This window comes from Gorilla gorilla, chromosome 12, assembly GCF_029281585.2.
Source record: "Gorilla gorilla gorilla isolate KB3781 chromosome 12, NHGRI_mGorGor1-v2.1_pri, whole genome shotgun sequence".
NCBI lineage: Eukaryota > Metazoa > Chordata > Mammalia > Primates > Hominidae > Gorilla > Gorilla gorilla.
The window spans coordinates 115,961,107-115,979,496 of NC_073236.2; the positions used below are offsets into that span (position 1 = coordinate 115,961,107).

General features: G+C 45.4%; 1 protein-coding gene across 6 annotated transcripts in view; it reads right to left on the minus strand.

The window, feature by feature from the left end:
* UBXN2A (UBX domain protein 2A) overlaps window positions 1-18,390 on the minus strand; it is a 73,803-nt gene that overhangs the window by 36,132 nt on the left and 19,281 nt on the right. For 5 of the 6 annotated variants that reach the window (XM_055377530.2, XM_055377535.2, XM_055377533.2 and 2 more), the window contains exon 2: window positions 14,461-14,515. In XM_055377530.2, the coding sequence (XP_055233505.2) occupies window positions 14,461-14,515 (55 nt within the window). Of the gene's footprint in view, window positions 1-14,460; window positions 14,516-15,391; window positions 15,416-18,390 lie in introns of those variants that run through there. The other variant, XM_055377534.2, reaches the window with a different exon arrangement.

Consider the following 18,390-nt stretch of genomic DNA (forward strand, 5'->3'; position numbering starts at 1 on the left):
TTCCCTGACAGGTCCGTGGAAAAACTGTCTTCCACAAAACCAGTCCCTGGTGCCAAAAAAGTTGGGGATCACTGTTGCAGAATGTTAAACAGTATCCCTGGCCTTCACCCATGAGATACAACAAGTAGGATGCACATCCCTGCCCCATCCCCAATCCCCAGTGTTATAATAACCAAAAACATCTCTTCACATTGCCAAATGCGTCTAGGGGCAAAAATCTCTCTAGGTTAAAAACCACTGGTCTGGAGTAGAAAATGTGTGGTGTTTTTGTTTTGTTTTTTGAGGTTTTCTTGAGACAAGGTCCCTCTCTGTCGTGCAGGCTGGAGTGGAGTGGCGTGATTTCAGCTCACTACAGTCTCAACCTCCAGGGCTCAACCAATCTTCCCACTTCAGACCCCCAAGCAGCTGGGACTACAGGCTCCAACCACCATGTCCAGCTAATTTTTTGTAGAGATGGGATTTCACTGTGTTGCCCAAGCTGGTTTCAAACTCCTGGGCTCCAGTGATGTGCCTGTCTTGGCCACCCAAAGTGCTGGGATTACGGGTGTGAGCCATTGCTCCTGGCCAAAAATATGTTATTTTTAAAGGGCTCAAAATGACTTTAAAAGGGATTACTATGTGTTTTTTTGGTAACAGAAAACACTCTTGAACGAAAGGGGATAATGCATCAGGAACAATTGCATTTTTGTTCCTTTGCACACTTCAGAATATTTCCCACTGAAAACGTTATTTATAGTGATTTATTTATTTATTTTTGAGACAGAGTCTCATTCTGTCACCCAGGATGAAGTGCAGTTGCATGTTCCAGCTCACTGCTGCCTCAACCTCCTGGACTCAAGTGATTCTCCCCCAAGTAGCTGGTTCTACAGGCACACATTGCCACAGCTGGCTGAATTTTAAAAATGTTTTGGAGAGGCCGGGAACAGTGGCTCACGCCTGTAATCCCAGCACTTTGAGAGGCCAAGGCGGGAGGATCACGAAGTCAAGAGATTGAGACCATTCTGGCCAACATGGTGAAACCCTGTCTCTACAAAAAATACAAAAATTAGCTGGGCATGATGGTACGCTCCTGTACTCCCAGCTACTCAGGAGGCTGAGGCAGGAGAATCACTTGAACCTGGGAGGTGGAGGTCGCAGTGAGCCGAGATCACACCACTGCACTCCAGCCTGGCAACAGAGCAAATACATAAATAAATGTTTTGGAGAAAAAGGGTCTCACTGTGCTGTCCAGGCTTATCTCAAACTCCTGGGCTCAAGCAATCCTCCTGTGTCTGTTTCCCAAAGTACTGGCATTACAGGTGTGAGCCACTGTATCCAGCCTATAGTAGTTTAATACTTTACTGGTTTTTATTTTGTATTTTTATTTATTTATATAAAAAATATCAGCTGGGTGAGGTAGCTCATGCCTGTAATCCCAGCACTTTGGGAGGCTGAGGCAGGCGGATCACAGGGTCAAGAGATCAAGACCATTCCGGACAACATGATGAAACCTCGTCTCTACTAAAAATATAAAAACTAGCTAGGCGTGGTGGTGTGTACCTGTAGTCCCAGCTACTCAGGAGGCTGAGGCAGAAGAATCGCTTGAACCTGGGAGGCGGAGCTTGCAGTGAGCCGAGATCATGCCACTGCACTCCAGCCTGGCGACAGAGCGAGACTTCGTCTCAAAAAAAAAAAAAAAGAAAAAAGAAAAAAAGAAATATTATCTAAGATTCTGTTTGCTAGAAAAAGATGGTTTCTGGTTGTTCTCTTTTGAAATCATGCAGGAAAATTTATAAAAGTACAGAAATACGATTTCTCAAATTCTATAAATAATACTTTTATAAAGTATTATAAATCATACTTTTATACCTCTTATACTGTGCCAGGAAATATAAGTTAGATACTGTTTTTTTTTTTTTTTTTCCTGAGACGGAGTCTCACTCTGTCCCCCAGGCTGGACTGCAGTGGCACAATCTCGGCTCACTGCAAGCTCCACCTCCTGGGTTCATGCCATTCTCCTGCCTCAGCCTCCGGAGTAGTTGGGACTACAGGCACCCGCCACCACACCTGGCTAATTTTTTGTATTTTCAGTAGAGACAGGGTTTCACCATGTTAGCCAGGATTATCTTGATCTCCTGACCTCGTGATCCACCTGCCTCAGCCTCCCGAACTGCTGGGATTACAGGCGTGAGCCACCACACCCGGCAAAGTTAGATACTGTTAACTAACCATGCTGCCACTCTGTCTCCCAAGTCTGTGATCCTAACCATGACATCTTATAAAGAACTATTCTAAGTACCTTACATGTGCCAACTCATTCAAATCCTCACAATGACCCTAAAAGGTAGGTATTATTTTTATCCCCATTTAATAGATGAAGAAAAAGCTTAAGAAATTTGCCAGAGACCACAAAGCTACTAGGAGGCAGTGCTAGGAACTGAACTCAGGCTACCAATGTCTCTGCTCTTAATCACTATGCTAGACTGTCATGGAAAATAGCTATCACTGAGCCTTGGCGTGGTGGTGCACGTCTGTAGTCACTTGAGGAGCATGACTTGAGGCCAGGAGTTTGAGGCTGTAATGTGCTGTGACTGAGCCCACTAGAATGCCGTGACTAACTACTGCATTTTAGCCTGGGCAACATAGTGAGACCTCATCTCTTAAAAAAAAAAGGCCATCACTATATTGTTACTAAAATGCCGATACTCAGGGCAGTGCTTTAACTTAGGTATACATTTTTTTCCTTCCCTAGGTAGTCCTCTCGTATATACTCTTAAAACACTCCATATTATCACAAAGTATTATGCCTTTTCCAAAGCAATGACATGATACCTCTTACACAGAAATAGTTACACCCTAAGATGGTTTCTTATAACACTAGTGATTTTCCCCTTCCTTTAATCAGCATAGTCACATAGCAGTATAGCATATTGTCTAAAAGTCTGGGTGTTGCTGTTTGTATTTAAGTGCCTTCATTTAGTCACACTGACAATGGACAAGAAACTTAACTTCTATGTGATTTGCTTTGCTTATCTGTGAAATACAGATACCACCACTCATTTCACATGGTTGTTGTGAAGATTAAATGAAAATATATATAAAAGCCTAAACATGGTATATAGTAAGTATCAGTATACATACTGGCACACAGTACACTCTCAAATATTAGTAATATCATTATAACCATTTTATGCTTTCTGGCATTTAACTGTTTCTTCTGTTCAGATGGTAGTTAGTGCTCCATTAGTAATTACTAAATACAAAGCCAATAAAGCTGAGCATCCAGAGTAGCTGAAATTTTATTCCTTCATGTTATTTATTTAATGTGTAAATTCTATTAAACTTCATCATGTGCATTCAAATTACTCAAATATTTATTGAGTATCTACTACATGCTAGGTGGCAGGGAGATATGAAGATGAGTAAGAAACAGTCTATGTTTATAAGAGGTTCAGGGTAGAGTGGAGTGGAGTGGAGTGGAAATGTATAGTAAGAGTAGAGTAGAGTGGAGATGTATCATAGGAAATAGTTACAATAGAAAATACAGCCAGGCACAATGGCTCATGCCTATAATCCCAGCATTTTGGGAGGCCAAGGTGGGAGAATTGCTTGAGCCCAGGATTGGAGACCAGCCCGGGCAACATAGCGAAATCCCATCTCTAAAAAAAAGAAAAGAATAAGCTGGGTGTGGTGGTGCACACCTGTAGCCCCAGCTACTTGGGAGGCTGAGCTCAGGAGGCCAAGGTTGCAGTGAACTGAGAGCATGTCAATGTACTCCAGGCCTGGGCAACAGAGTAAGACCCTATCTCAAAACAAAAACAAAAACATTAAAAAAAAAAAAAAAGGGGCCGGGCACGGTGGCTCACGCCTGTAATCCTAGCACTTTGGGAGGCCAAGGTGGGCGGATCACAAGGTCAGGAGATCAAGACCATCCTGGCTAACACGGTGAAACCCCGTCTCTACTAAAAATACAAAAATTAGCCAGGTGTGGTGGCGGGTGCCTGTAGTCCCAGCTACTCGGGAGGCTGACGCAGGAGAATGGCATGAACCTGGGAGGCAGAGCTTGCAGTGAGCTGAGATCGCGCCACCGCACTCCAGCCTGGGCGACAGAGCGAGACTCTGTCTCAAAAAAAAAAAATTAAAAAAAAATAACTGGCCCGGCGCGGTGGCTCATGCCTGTAATCCCAGCACTTTGGGAGGCCAAGGTGGGAGGATCATGAGGTCAAGAGATCAAGACCATCTGGCCAACATGGTGAAACCCCGTCTCTACTAAAATACAAAAATTAGCTGGAGTGGTGGCATGCGCCTGTAGTCCCAGCTACTTGGGAAGCTGAGGCAGGAGAAATGCTTGAACCTGGGAGGCGGAGGTTGCAGTGAGCCGAGATCGCGGCACTGCACTCCAGCCTGGCGACAAAGCGAGATTCTGTCTTTAAAAAAAAAAAAAAAGAAAATAACTACAATAAGAGATATAAGGTACAGTTCAGAAAACTGGGGCACTCTGGCTCCATTGAACAGGTGGTAATGGGTTTGTTTCACTTTTGATGAGTGTATAGGCACAGGAAAAAAGAGTAGCAAAGGCATTAAGAACTGCTTTATGCCCCTAAAATTGATAACTTAGATGAAATGAACCAATTTATTATAAGGCACACTCTATCAAAACACACACAAGAAGAACAGATAATATGAATAGGCTTATGCATACTAAGGGAATTAAATCAATAATATATAACCTTCTGAAACAGAAGCACCAGGTCTGGATGATGTCACTGATGAATGCTACCAAACATTTAAGAAAGAAATGATACCAATTCTCTATAATCTCTTCCAGAAAATAGAAGCAGAGGGAATACTTCTAACTCATTCTACGAGGATAACACTATGCTAATACTAAAACCAAAGACATTACAAGAAAGGAAAGCTATAGAAAATTTATCATGAACATATATGCAAAAATACTCAACAAAATATTAGCAAACAGAATACAACAATGTATATAAAAAAGTAAACACCACAACCGTGTAGTATTTATCCTAGGTATGCGAGGCTGCAGTGGTTTAACACTGAAAATCAATTCATGTAATCTATCACATCACTGGCCTAAAGAAGAAAAATAATATATCAACATATGCAGAAAAAGCATTAGACAATATCTAACAACCATTCATAATAAAACCCCCACCAACTAGGAATAGAAAGGGAACTTTCTCAACTTGGTAAACAATGTCTGCAAAAGCCTACATCTAACATCATATTTAATCATGAGAAACTAGATGCTTTCCCACTAAGATCAGGAACAAGACAAGGATGCTGCGTCTCACCATTCCTCATCAGTGTTGTACTGGAAGTCCTAGCTAATCCAGTAAGATAAGGAAAGGAAATAAAATGTATACAGATTGGAAAGGAGGCTGGGTGCAGTGGCTCATGCCTATTATCCCAGCACTTTAGGAGGCGGAGGTGGGAGGATCCCTTGAGCCCAGGAGTTTGACACCAGCCTGGGCAACATAGGGAGACCCCATCTCTATAAAAATAATATGAAAAATTAGCCAGGTATGGTGGCACATGCCTATAGTTCCAGCCTCTCCAATAGCTAATTTTTGTATTTTGTAGGCATGAGAGTTTACCATGTGCCCCAGGCCAGTCTTGAACTCCTGGGGTCAAGAAATCTGCCTGCTTTCGCCTCCCACAGTGCTAGGATTACAGACGTGAGCCACTGCGCTCAGCCAGTAAACACATCTTAAAATGTCAGGAGTTCCTATAATAATAAAAGTACAGAAGCTTCAGGTGAGGGACTTCCTAAAAAGTTTTTTTTATTTTATCATGGTAAGAACACTTAAAATGAGACCTAACCTCTTAACATATTTTTAAGTGAACAATAAAGTGTGGTTAACTATAGGTACTATGTTGTTCAGCATATCTCTAGGACCTATTCATCTTGCTTAACTGAAACCTTATGCCCACTGATTAGCAACTCCTCATTTTCACTTTCCCCTAGCCCCTGGCAACCACCTTTATATCCTCAAGGTTCATCTATGTTGCTGCATACTGCAGAATTTCCTTCTTTTTCAAGACTGAATAGCCAAGCGTGGTGGCTCACGCCTGTAATCCCAGTACTTTGGGAGGTCGAGGCAGGCGGATCACTTGAGCTCAGGGGTTTGAGACCAGCCTGACCAACATGGTGAAACCCTGTCCCTACTAAAAATACAAAATTAGCCGGGTGTGGTGGCACACGATTGTAATGCCAGCTACTCAGGAGGCTGAGGCAGGAGAATCACTCGAACCTGGGAGGCAGAGGTTGTGGTGAGCCGAGATTGTGCCATTGCACTCCAGCCTGGGCAAGAAGAGCGAAACTCTGTCTCAAAAAAAAAAGATTGGATAATATTCCATTTTGGGTATGTATTATATATTCTTTACCCATTCATCTCTTTTCGAGTTTTTTTTTTTTTTTTTTTTTTTTGAGACAGGATCTGGCTCTGTCACCCAGAATGGAGAAGCGCAGTGACATGATCATGGTTCACTGCAGCCTAGAACTCCTAGGCTCAAACGATCCTCCTGTCTCAGCCTCCTCAGTAGCTGGGTCTACAGGTATGTGTCACCAGGCTGGCTAGTTTTTCTATTTTTCTTTTGTAGAGATGAGGTCTCACTACGTCAACAAGGCTGGTTTCAAACTCCTTCCCTCAAGGGATCCTCCTGCCTTGGGTTCCCAAAATGTTGGCATTACAGATGTGAGCCACTGCACCCAGCCTCTTCAAGATTCTGATTCCAATTCCTTTGGATAATATCCAGAGGTGGGATTGCTGGATCTATTCAGCAATCCATTCTGTGGCAATTCTATTTTTAATTTTTTGAGGAATCGCCATACTGTTTTCCATAGTAGCTGCACCATTTTGCATCCCCATCAACAGTGTTCAAGGGTTCTCTTTTCTCCATATCCTCACCAGGACTAGCTCTTTTGTTTTTTGACAACAGCCATCCTGACGGGTGTGAGGTGATTACTCTTATTTTGATTTGCATTTCCCTGATGATTACTAGTGACACTGAACATATACCTGTTGTATGCCTTATTTGGAGAAATGTCTATTCAGATTTTTTTTCCACTTTTCTCTTTTTTTTTTTTTTTTTGAGACACTGTCTCACTCTTTCACTCAGGCTGGAGTGCAGTGGTGCAATCTTGCCTCAGCCTCCCAAGTAGTTGGGATTACAAGTGTGTGCCACCACGCCTGGCTACTTTTTGTATTTTTAGTAGAGACGGGGTTTCACCATGTTGGTCAGGCTGGTCTCGAACTTCTGACCTCGTGATCCGCCCGCCTCAGCCTCCCAAAGTGCTGGGATTATGGGTGTGAGCCACTGCGCCCGGCGTTTTCTTCCATTTTTCAATTGGGTTATTGATACGGTTTGGCTGTGTCCCCACCCAAATCTCATCCTGAATTCCCATGTGTTGTGGGAGGGACCCGGTGGGAGGTAATTGAATCATGGGAGCAAGTCTTTCCCATGCTGTTCTCATGATAATAAATAAGTCTCACGAGATGTGATGGTTTTAAAAAGAGGAGTTCCCCTGCACAAACTCTCTCTCTTTGCCTGCTGCCATCCATGTTAAGATGTAACTTGCTCTTCCTTGCCTTCTGCCATGATTGTGAGGCTTCCCCAGCCATGCGGAACTGTAAGTCCAATTAAACCTCTTCCTTGCCGGACGCGGTGCCTCACGCCTGTAATCCCAGCACTTTGGGATGCCAAGGTGGGTGGATCACTTGAGGTCGGGAGTTGGAGACCAGCCTGCCTGACCAACACGGAGAAACTCTGTCTCTACTAAAAACTACAAAACTAGCCAGGTGTGGTTGCACATACCTGTAATTCCAGCTACTAGGGAGGCTGAGGCAGGAGAATGGCTTGAACCCAGGAGGCTGAGGCTGCCATGAGCCGAGACTGCATCATTGCACTCCAGCCTGGGCAACAAGAGCGAAACTCCGTCTCAAAAAAAAAAAAAAAAAAAAAAAAAGAATAAAAAAAGGAAAAAAAAAACTCTTATAAATTGCCCAGTCTCGGGTATGTCTTTATCAGCAGCATGAAAATGGACTAATACAGTTATTATTATTAGTTTTTTGCTACTGAGTTGTAGGAGTATCTGATATATATTTTGGTAACTAATCCCTTATAAAATATATTGTTTCCAAATATTTTTTTCCCATTCCATAGGCTGCCTTTTCATTCTGTTGTTTCCTTTGCTTCAGGTAAGGGACTCTGAAACAACTATTTGGGCTGTAGAACAGCCTCTTTTGTTTGCTTTCTCATTGTCTACTGTGTTCTGCATAAATAAGGTTATGAATTAGCTGTTGTTCATATAGGTGAAAGATTTGCATCTGTGGATGCTTAGATAGCACATATGGTAAACATAGAACTTCACCATTTATAACCTTTGAACAACTGATACACTTAGAAAAGCAGTTTTTGGCTGGGCGCGGTGGCTCATGCCTGTAATCCTAGCACTTTTGGGAGGCCGAGGTGGGCAGATTGCCTGAGGTCAGGAGTTCAAGACCAGCCTGGACAACATGGTGAAACCCCATCTCTACTAAAAGTACAAAAATTAGCCAGGCATGGTGGTGGGCACCTGTACTCCCAACTACTCGGGAGGCTGAGGCAGGAGAATTGCTTGAACCTGGGAGGCGGAGGTTGCAGTGAGCTGAGATCACGCCACTGCACTCCAGCCTGGGTGACAGAGCAAGACTCTGTCTCAAAAAAAAAAAAAAAAAAGGCTGGGTGTGGTGGTTCACGCCTGTAATCCCAGCACTACGGGAGTCCGAGGCGGGCAGATCATGAAGTCAAGAGATAGAGACCATCCTGGCCAACATGGTGAAACCCCATCTCTACTAAAAATACAAAAATTAGCTGGGCGTGGTGGTATGCACCTACAGTCCCAGCTACTCAGGAGGCTGAGGCAGGAGAATCACTCGAACCTGGGAGGCGGAGGTTGCAATGAGCCCAGATCATGCCACTGCACTCCAGCCTGGTGACAGAGCAAGACTTCATCTCAAAAAAAAAAAAAAAAAAAAAAAAAAAGGCAGTTTTCTTTGCATTTTTCCCTGGACCATTGTTTTTAACAAAACATTTTTACAAATCCACTTTTGTTACAAAGAAAATTATAAACTATCATCAATATTTTTGTGTACTTTACCAAATATTTTACTTAAAATTCAAAGTACAGGCCAGGCACGGTGACTCACGTCTGTAATCCTAGCACTTTGGGAGGCCGAGGTGGGCGGATCACCTGAGGTCAGGAGTTGGAGATCAGCCTGGACAACATGGTGAAACCCCATCTCTACTAAAAATACAAAAATTAGCCAGGCGTGGTGGCACACACCTGTAGTCCCAGCTACTTGGGAGCCTGAGGCAGGAGAATTGCTTGAACCTGGGAGGCAGAGGTTGCAGTAAGCCAAGATTGTACCACTGCACCCCAGCCAGGGTGACAAGAGCAAAACTCCGTCTCAAAAAAAACAAAAACAAAAACAAAAAAAATTTAAAGTACATACTGATACATGCTCTACAACATAGGTGAACCTTGAAAACATTATGCTAAGTGAAAGCAGTCAGTCACAAAAGACCACATATTGTATAACTGCATTTATATGAAATGTCCAGAACAGGTAAATCTGTAGAAATAGAAAGCAGACGGCCAGGTATGGTGGCTCACACCTGTAATCTCAGAACTCTGGGAGGCCAAGGTGGGCAGATCACCTGAGGTCAGGAGTTTGAGACCAGACTGGCCAATATGGTGAAACCCCATCTGCACAAAAATACAAAAAACTTAGCTCAGCATGGTGGTGCGTGCCTGTAATCTCAGCCACTCGGGAGACTGAGGCAGGGGAATTGCTTGAACCTGGGAGGTGGAGGTTGCAGTGAGCCGAGATCACACCATTGCACTCCAGCCTGGGCAACAGAGTGAGATTCCGTCTCAAAAAAAGAAAGCAGTTTCATGGTTGTCAGGGGCAAGGCATAGGACAATGGGTGGGATTGCTGATGGATATGGGGTTTCTCTTTGGGGTAATATAAATGTGCGAAAATTGACTACGTTAATGACTGCAAAAATCTGTGAATGTACTAAAAACTATTGAACTATATATTTTAAGTGAATGAATTATATGGTATGTGAATTATATTTCAATAAAGCCATTTTAAAACAGGCCTGTTCTAAGTTAATTTTACCATTTCAAATCAGTCATTCAATTTATTACTGTGCAGAAATGAGTTAATATAGCAGATCTGATTGCTATCTTTTGAAAGACTTGCTTACAAGGCTAGTCCTGGGCTGGCATCTGCAAACTTGGATTTCTGTTTTTTTGTTTTTTTTTTGAGACAGAGTCTCATTCTGTTGCCCAGGCTGGAATGCAGTGGCGTGATCTTGACTCACTGCAAGCTCCACCTCCTGGGTTCACGCCATTCTCCTGCCTCGGCCTCCCCAGTAGCTGGGACTACAGGCACCCGCCACCATGCCCAGTTAATTTTTTTTTTTGTATTTTTAGTAGAGACGGGGTTTGACTGTGTTAGCCAGGATGGTCTCGATCTCCTGACTTGGTGATCCACCCGCCTCGGCCTCCCAAAGTGCTGGGATTACAGGCATGAGGCACTGTGCCCGGCCGCACCTGCAAACTTGGATTTCTAGAAAGTTCCCATCACCCTAAATTTATAAGGATGGCTCAATGTACAGTTTATATAAACAATGTGATTTATATTGAACTCCTGCTTTCCTTATGATAGTCTGAAATTTTAGGATGTAACTAGCGAGCCACTAAAAACTCTAGGCTCATCTCCAATGAGCTTTCCTGGTAGACAATACTTCACATGTATTTGTCACAACTTGTTACTGGGGGAATTAAGTACATCCTGGGTGACTCCACTGGGTGAGGACCCCTGGAAGCTTGTGCCTGGTTTACCCTATGTACTTTTTCCCTTTGCTGATTTTGCTTTGCAATCCTTCACTGTAATAAATTATAATCATGAGTATAACTACATGCTAAATCTTACAAATTCTTCTAGTAAATCATCAAAACTAGGGGTGGTCTTGGAGACCTCTGACACAACTTCACATTTATTTATTTATTTTTATTTATTTTTTGAGACGGAGGAGTCTTGCTCTGTCACCCAGGCTGGAGTGCAGTGGTGCGGTCTTGGCTCACTGAAACCTCCGCCTCTAAGGTTCAAGCAATTCTCCTGCCTCAGCCTCCTGAGTAGCTGGGATTACTGGTACCTGCCACCACACCTGGCTAATTTTTGTATTTTTAGTAGAGATGGGATTTCATCATGTTGTCCAGGCTGGTCTCGAACTCCTGACCTCAGGTGATCCACCTGCCTCGGCCTCCCAAAGTGCTGAGATTACAGGCGTGAGCCACTGTGCCCGGCCAACAACCTCACAATTATATAATTAGCATCAAATATTTATATAAGCCTATAAATACCTGAGTTAAAAAATAAATAATAGGCCAAGCATGGTGGCTCACGCTTATAATCCTAGCATTTTGAGAGGCTGTGGCAGGAGGATCACTTGAAGCCAGGAGTTCTGAGCAATACAGTGAGACCTCATTGCTACAAAAAATTTAAAAATTAACTGGAGGCAGTGGTGCAAGCCTGTAGTCCCAGCTACTCAGGAAGCCAAGGTGAGATGATCACTTGTCCCCAGGAATTCAAGGCTCCAACAAGCTATGATTGCACCACTGCACTCTAGCCTGGGAAACATACACCCTGTCTGTAAAAAGAAAAGAAAAAAAAAAGAAAAAGAGCTCTCCCTCTCCCTCTCCCTCTCCCCACGGTCTCCCTCTCCCTCTCTTTCCACGGTCTCCCTCTGATGCCGAGCCGAAGCTGGACGGTACTGCTGCCATCTCAGCTCACTGCAACCTCCCTGCGTGATTCTCCTGCCTCAGCCTGCCGAGTGCCTGCGATTGCAGGCGCGCGCCGCCACGCCTGACCGGTTTTCGTATTTTTTTGGTGGAGACGGGGTTTTGCTGTGTCGGCCGGGCTGGTCTCCAGCTCCTAACCGCGAGTGATCTGCCAGCCTCGGCCTCCCGAGGTGCCGGGATTGCAGACGGAGTCTGGTTAACTCAGTGCTCAATGGCGCCCAGGCTGGAGTGCAGTGGCGTGATCTCGGCTCGCTACAACCACCTCCTAGCCGCCTGCCTTGGCCTCCCAAAGAGCCGAGGTTGCAGCCTCTGCCCGGCCGCTCCCCTGTCTGGGAAGCGAGGAGCGTCTCCGCCTGGCCGCCCATCGTCTGGGATGTGAGGAGCCCCTCTGCCTGGCTGCCCAGCCTGGAAAGTGAGGAGCGTCTCTGCCCGGCCGCCATCCCATCTAGGAAGTGAGGAGCGTCTCTGCCCGGCCGCCATCATATCTGGGAAGTGAGGAGCATCTCTGCCCGGCTGCCCATCGTCTGAGATGTGGGGAGCACCTCTGCCCTGCCGCCCCGTCCGGGATGTGAGGAGCGTCTCTGCCCGGCCGCCCCGTCTGAGAAGTGAGGAGACCCTCTGCCTGGCAACCGCCCCGTCTGAGAAGTGAGCAGCCCCTCCGCCCGGCAGCCGCCCTGTCTGAGAAGTGAGGAGCCCCTCCGCCCGGCAGCCACCCCGTCTGGGAAGTGAGGAGCGTCTCCGCCCGCCAGCCACCTCGTCCGGGAGGGAGGTGGGGGGGTCAGCCCCCCGCCCGGCCAGCCGCCCCGTCCGGGAGGGAGGTGGGGGGATCAGCCCCCCGCCCGGCCAGCCGCCCTGTCAGGGAGGTGAGGGGTGCCTCTGCCCAGCCGCCCCTACTGGGAAGTGAGGAGCCCCTCTGCCCGGCCAGCCGCCCCATCCGGGAGGGAGGTGGGGGGGGGTCAGCCCCCCGCCCAGCCAGCCGCCCCGTCTGGGAGGGAGGTGGGGGGGTCACCCCCCCCGCCCGGCCAGCCGCCCCGTCTGGGAGGGAGGTGGGGGGGTTACCCCCCCGCCTGGCCAGCCGCCCCCGTCCGGGAGGTGAGGGGCGCCTCTGCCCAGCCGCCCCTACTGGGAAGTGAGGAGCCCCTCTGCCCGGCCAGCCGCTCCCTCCGGGAGGGAGGTGGGGGGGTCAGCCCCCTGCCCGGCCAGCCGCTCCGTCCGGGAGGGAGGTAGGGGGGTCAGCCCCCCGCCTGGCCAGCCACCCCGACCAGGAGGTGAGGGGCGCCTCTGCCCAGCCGCCCCTACTGGGAAGTGAGGAGCCCCTCTGCCCGGCCAGCCGCCCCATCTGGGAGGGAGGTGGGGGGGTCAGCCCACCGCCCAGCCAGCCGACCAGTCCGGGAGGGAGGTGGGGGGGTCAGCCCCCCACCCGGCCAGCCGCCCCGTCCGGGAGGGAGGTGGGGGGGTCAGCCCCCCGCCCGGCCAGCCACCCCGTCCGGGAGGTGAGGGGCGCCTCTGCCCAGCCGCCCCTACTGGGAAGTGAGGAGCCCCTCTGCCCGGCCACCACCCCGTCTGGGAGGTGTACCCAACAGCTCATTGAGAACGGGCCATGAAGACAATGGCGGTTTTGTGGAATAGAAGGGGGAGAAGGGTGGGGAAGGGATTGGGAAGTCGGATGGTTGCCGTGTCTGTGTGGAAAGAGGTAGACATGGGAGACTTCATTTTTTTCTGTACTAAGAAAAATTCTTCTGCCTTGGGATCCTGTTGATCTGTGACCTTACCCCCAACCCTGTGCTCTCTGAAACATGTGCTGTGTCCACTCAGGGTTAAATGGATTAAGGGCGGTGCAAGATGTGCTTTGTTAACCAGATGCTTGAAGGCAGCATGCTAGTTAAGAGTCATCACCACTCCCTAATCTCAAGTACCCAGGGACACAAACACTGCGGAAGGCTGCAAGGTCCTCTGCCTAGGAAAACCAGAGAACTTTGTTCACTTGTTTATCTGCTGACCTTCCCTCCACTATTGTCCTGTGACCCTGCCAAATCCCCCTGTGCAAGAAACACCCAAGAATGATCAATAAAAAATAAAAAATAAAAAATAAAAAAAAAAGAAAAAGAAAAAGAAAAAAGATACACACATAAAACCTTTCAGATAGGTAGGTATTTATATCCTTATTTTATAGATGAGATATTGAGGCTCAAAGAATTTACCTAAGCTGCCCAAAGGCCAGAGAGATAATAGAAGGCAGAGAGGGGATTCAAGCCTAGGTTTATCTGACTCCAAAGCCATATTCCCACTATGACACTAAAATAGTATATCTATCACAAGAGGCTAATGAGGTAAATAGTTATTTATCAAATAACAGAAGTAATGTATGAACACAGATAATTTAACTTTTTAAAATTAATAACAAAAAACATTCAGTAACTTCAATAAAATTTGTTTAATGCAGCTATGGTAAAAAGATTACTTCAACATAGTAGATGACAATGAAGTAGTCATACATAATCAAAACGTACTCTACTATCTCTGCCAGTGAAATGTAATAAAAATACAGGACGATATTAACAAAGGCATTAACAAAGCAATTCAGTTTGAATTAACTTACCATTCTTCTTTTATACTTTTGAGGTTATCTACGTCTTTCATTCTCTTTCGCCTTACTATAAAAGTAAAAAGAAAATAAGTAAAAAGAAAGTAAGTAAAAAGCTTAATATGTAAGTTACCATGTAGTCCTAAAATATTACTTAAAAGTGTCTAAACAAAAAGTGAGCAAACTCAAAGCTGTCATTTTCATCATCAAAATAAAGCAATGATAGAAAATACATTTTAAGTCTGATAATCTGACAAAAGAAAGACTTCTTAAAACTTATTATGAAAAAAAGTATAATATACCATTTGACTTAGCAAATGAACTGGGCATGTGGCTCACACCTGTAATTCCAGCACTTTGGGAGGAAAAGGTAGGAGGATTGCTGAAGCCAAGGAATTCAAGACCAGTCTGGGTAAAATAGTGAGACTGACTCTACAAAAAATGGCTAGGCACAGTGGCTCATGCCTGTAATCCCAGCACTTTGGGAGGCCGAGGTGGGTGGATCACTTTTATTTATTTATTTATTTATTTATTTATTTATTTATTTATTCATTTTTGAGATGGAATTCCGCTCTTGTTGCCCAGGCTAGAGTGCAATGGCACAATCTCGGCTCACCACAACCTCCATCTCCCGGGTTCCAGAGAGTCTCCTGCCTCAGCCTCCCGAGTAGCTGGGATTACGGACATGCGCCACCACACCTGGCTAATTTTTTATTTTTAGTAGAGTCGGGGTTTCTCCATGTTGGTCAGGCTGGTCTCGAACTCCCAACCTCAGGTGATCCACCTGCCTCGGCCTCTCAAAGTCCTGGGATTACAGGTGTGAGCCAGCGTGCCCAGCCATGGGTGGATCACTTGAGGTCAAGAGTTCAAGACCAGCCTGGTCAACATGGTGAAACCCTGTCTCTTCTAAAAAATATAAAAATTAAGCGAGTGTGGTGGTACGCACCTGTAGTCCCAGTTATTCAGGAGGCTGAGGCAGGAGAATCACTTGAACCTGGGAGGCAGAGGTTGCAGTGTGCTGAAATCACACCACTGCACTCCAGCCTGGGCAACAGAACAAGACTTCATCTCAGAAAAAAAAAGTTAGCCAGGCATTATGGTGCACCTCTGTGGTTCCAGCTACTCAGGAAGTTGAGGTGCTGAGGTGGGAGGATCACTTGAGCCCAGGAGTTCAAGAATGCAGTGGGTCATCATCATGCCACTGTGCTCCAGCCTGGGCAACAGCCCTATGCATCTGCAGGCTCAACCAATCATGGATCAAAAATATTCAAGGAAAAAAAAAATAAGAAAAACAATACAACAAAAAATAATACAAATTTTAAAATTACATAACAACTATTTACATAGTATCAGGTACTATAAGTAATTTAAAGGTGATTTACAGTATACAGGAGGATGTGCATATGTTATCTGCAAATAGTATGCTATTTTATGCAAGGGACTTGAGCATCAGCAGATTTTGGTATATATGGGGGTCTTGGAACAATCTTCCAGGGACACCAAGTGACAGGTGTAGTCCAAACCACTGGTCTGCTGAGAAGGCCTGGAAGCAATGACATACCAGAAGCAAGGAGCACACCAAGTGCCTATATGTTGGTTTCTAAATATTCTACTGTGTAAGGAGAATGTTTTTCTTAAATTGCTCCTTCGAGAAAAGGATAACTTCAGGGCTGGGGCAGAGAAAGATGAACATGGAAACTTTTACCCCAGAAAAGGTACCCAAAGAATGATAAGGACAGGGCCAGGTGTGGTGGCTCACGTCTGTAATCCCAGCACTTTGGGAGGCCAAGGAGGGTGGATCACCTGAGGTCAGGAGTTCAAGACCAGCCTGGCCAACATGGTGAAACCCCATCTCCACTAAAAATACAAAAATTAGCCAGGCATGGTGGTCGGCGCAAGAAATCCCAGCTACTAGGTAGGCTGAGGCAGGAGAATCACTTCAACCCTGGAGGCGGAGCTTGCAGTGAGCTGAGACTGCGCCACTGCACTCCAACTCTGGTGACAGAGTTAGTGAGACTGTCTCAAAAAAGAAACAAATAATAAATTAAAAACAAAAAATGAAAAGAAAAAGTGACCCCAAAGGCACTCTGAAGGGGCTCCCATTCGGTAAATCTGGTAAACTGAACATCTAAAAAAATAACAATACTAGTGGATTCTGCTCCATTGAATAAAACAAAAATATGTGAGTCTATACGATCAGATTTTTGTTTTTTTTAATAAAAAAGATGAGGTCAGGTATGGTGGCTCATGCCTGTACTCCCAGCACTTTGGGAGGCCGAGGCAGTTGGATCACTTCAGGCCAGGAGTTCGAGACCAGCCTGTCCAACATGGCAAAACACCATCTCTACTAAAAATACAAAAATCAGCTCGGTGTAGTGGCACATATCTGTAATCTCCACTACTCAGGAGGCTGAGTAATGAGAATTACTTGAACCTGGGAGGCAGAGGTTGAAGTAAGCCGAGACTGCGTTGCAGCACTCCAGCCTGAGATGAACCCTTTAACAAACTCACAGTAATGTGGCATTATCATAACCAAAATACATTCCAAATACAATAATACACTGTGTAACAACATTTTGGTCAATGACGGACTGCATATACAATGGTGGTCCCATAAGATTATAACAGTATATTTTTACTGTGCCTTTTCTATGTTGAGATATATATGTTTGGATACGCAAATAGTTACCATTATATCATAAGTGCCTACAGTATTTGGTACAGTAACATGCTGTACAGGTTTGTAGCCTAGGAGCAATATGCTACACCATACAGCCTGTGTGTATAGTTGGCTATAACATCAGGTTTGTGTAAATACATTGTATGATATTCACACAATGACAAAACTGCCTAATGACACTTTTCAGAATGTATGCCCTTCATTAAGTGACACAGGATTATATATACAAGATTTAAAATTTTTAAACTCCTTATTGAAAGAGAGTGAGAGAAAAAGAAAAAGGAAAATTAAACTCTTGAGGGTGACATCAGCAAAATGGAAGAACAGGTAGGTCCAGGCACCTGTCCCCTCTACAGAAATATCAAAAGACAAGTAGAAACTCTTAGAACCAACTTTGTCAGAACTCTAGAAAATAGTCAAAGAAGGGTTACAGCAACCAAGGGAATGCTGAATCAAGAAAATGGCAACTTAAAAATGGTAGGCAAGCAGCTGGGCGCGATGGCTCACGCCTGTAATCCCAGCACTTTGGGAGGCCGAGGTGGGCGAATCACAAGGTCAGGAGATCGAGACCATTCTGGACAGCAAGATGAAACCCCGTCCCTGTAATCTCAGCACTTTAGGAGGCTCAGGTGGTGGGAATCTCTTGATGCTAGGAGTTCAAGATCAGCCTAGCCAACACAGTGAGACCCTGTCACTACTACAAATAAGAACATTAGCCAGGCATCATGGCAAACGTCTGTAGTCCTGGCTACTCAGGATGCTGAGGCAGGAGAGTTGCTTGAGTCCAGGAGTTTAAGGCTGCAGTGAACTATAATTGTGCCACTGAATTTCAGCCAGGATAAGAGTGAGACTCTGTCTCAAAAAAAAAAAATCAATAAATTGGGAGTCTGAGACTATTCTGGCTTGGGAGACTGTCTGATTTCTTTTTTAAATCTATAAACAAAAATTTAAAATAAGTGTATAAGAATCTGAATATAAAAACTACATATTAAGAATTAAATAGGGCTGGGTGCGGTGGCTCACGCCTGAATCCCAGCACTTTGGGTGGCTGAGGCAGGTGGATCACTTGAGGTCAGGAGTTCAAGACCAGCCTGGCCAATATGGTGAAACTCCATCTCTACTAAAAATACAAAAATTGGTCAGGCATGGTGGCTTATGCCCGTAATCCCAGCTCTTTAGGAGGCTGAGGCGGGTGGATCACGAGGTCAGGAGATGGAGACCATCCTGGCCAACATGGTGAAACCCCGCCTCTATTAAAATACAAA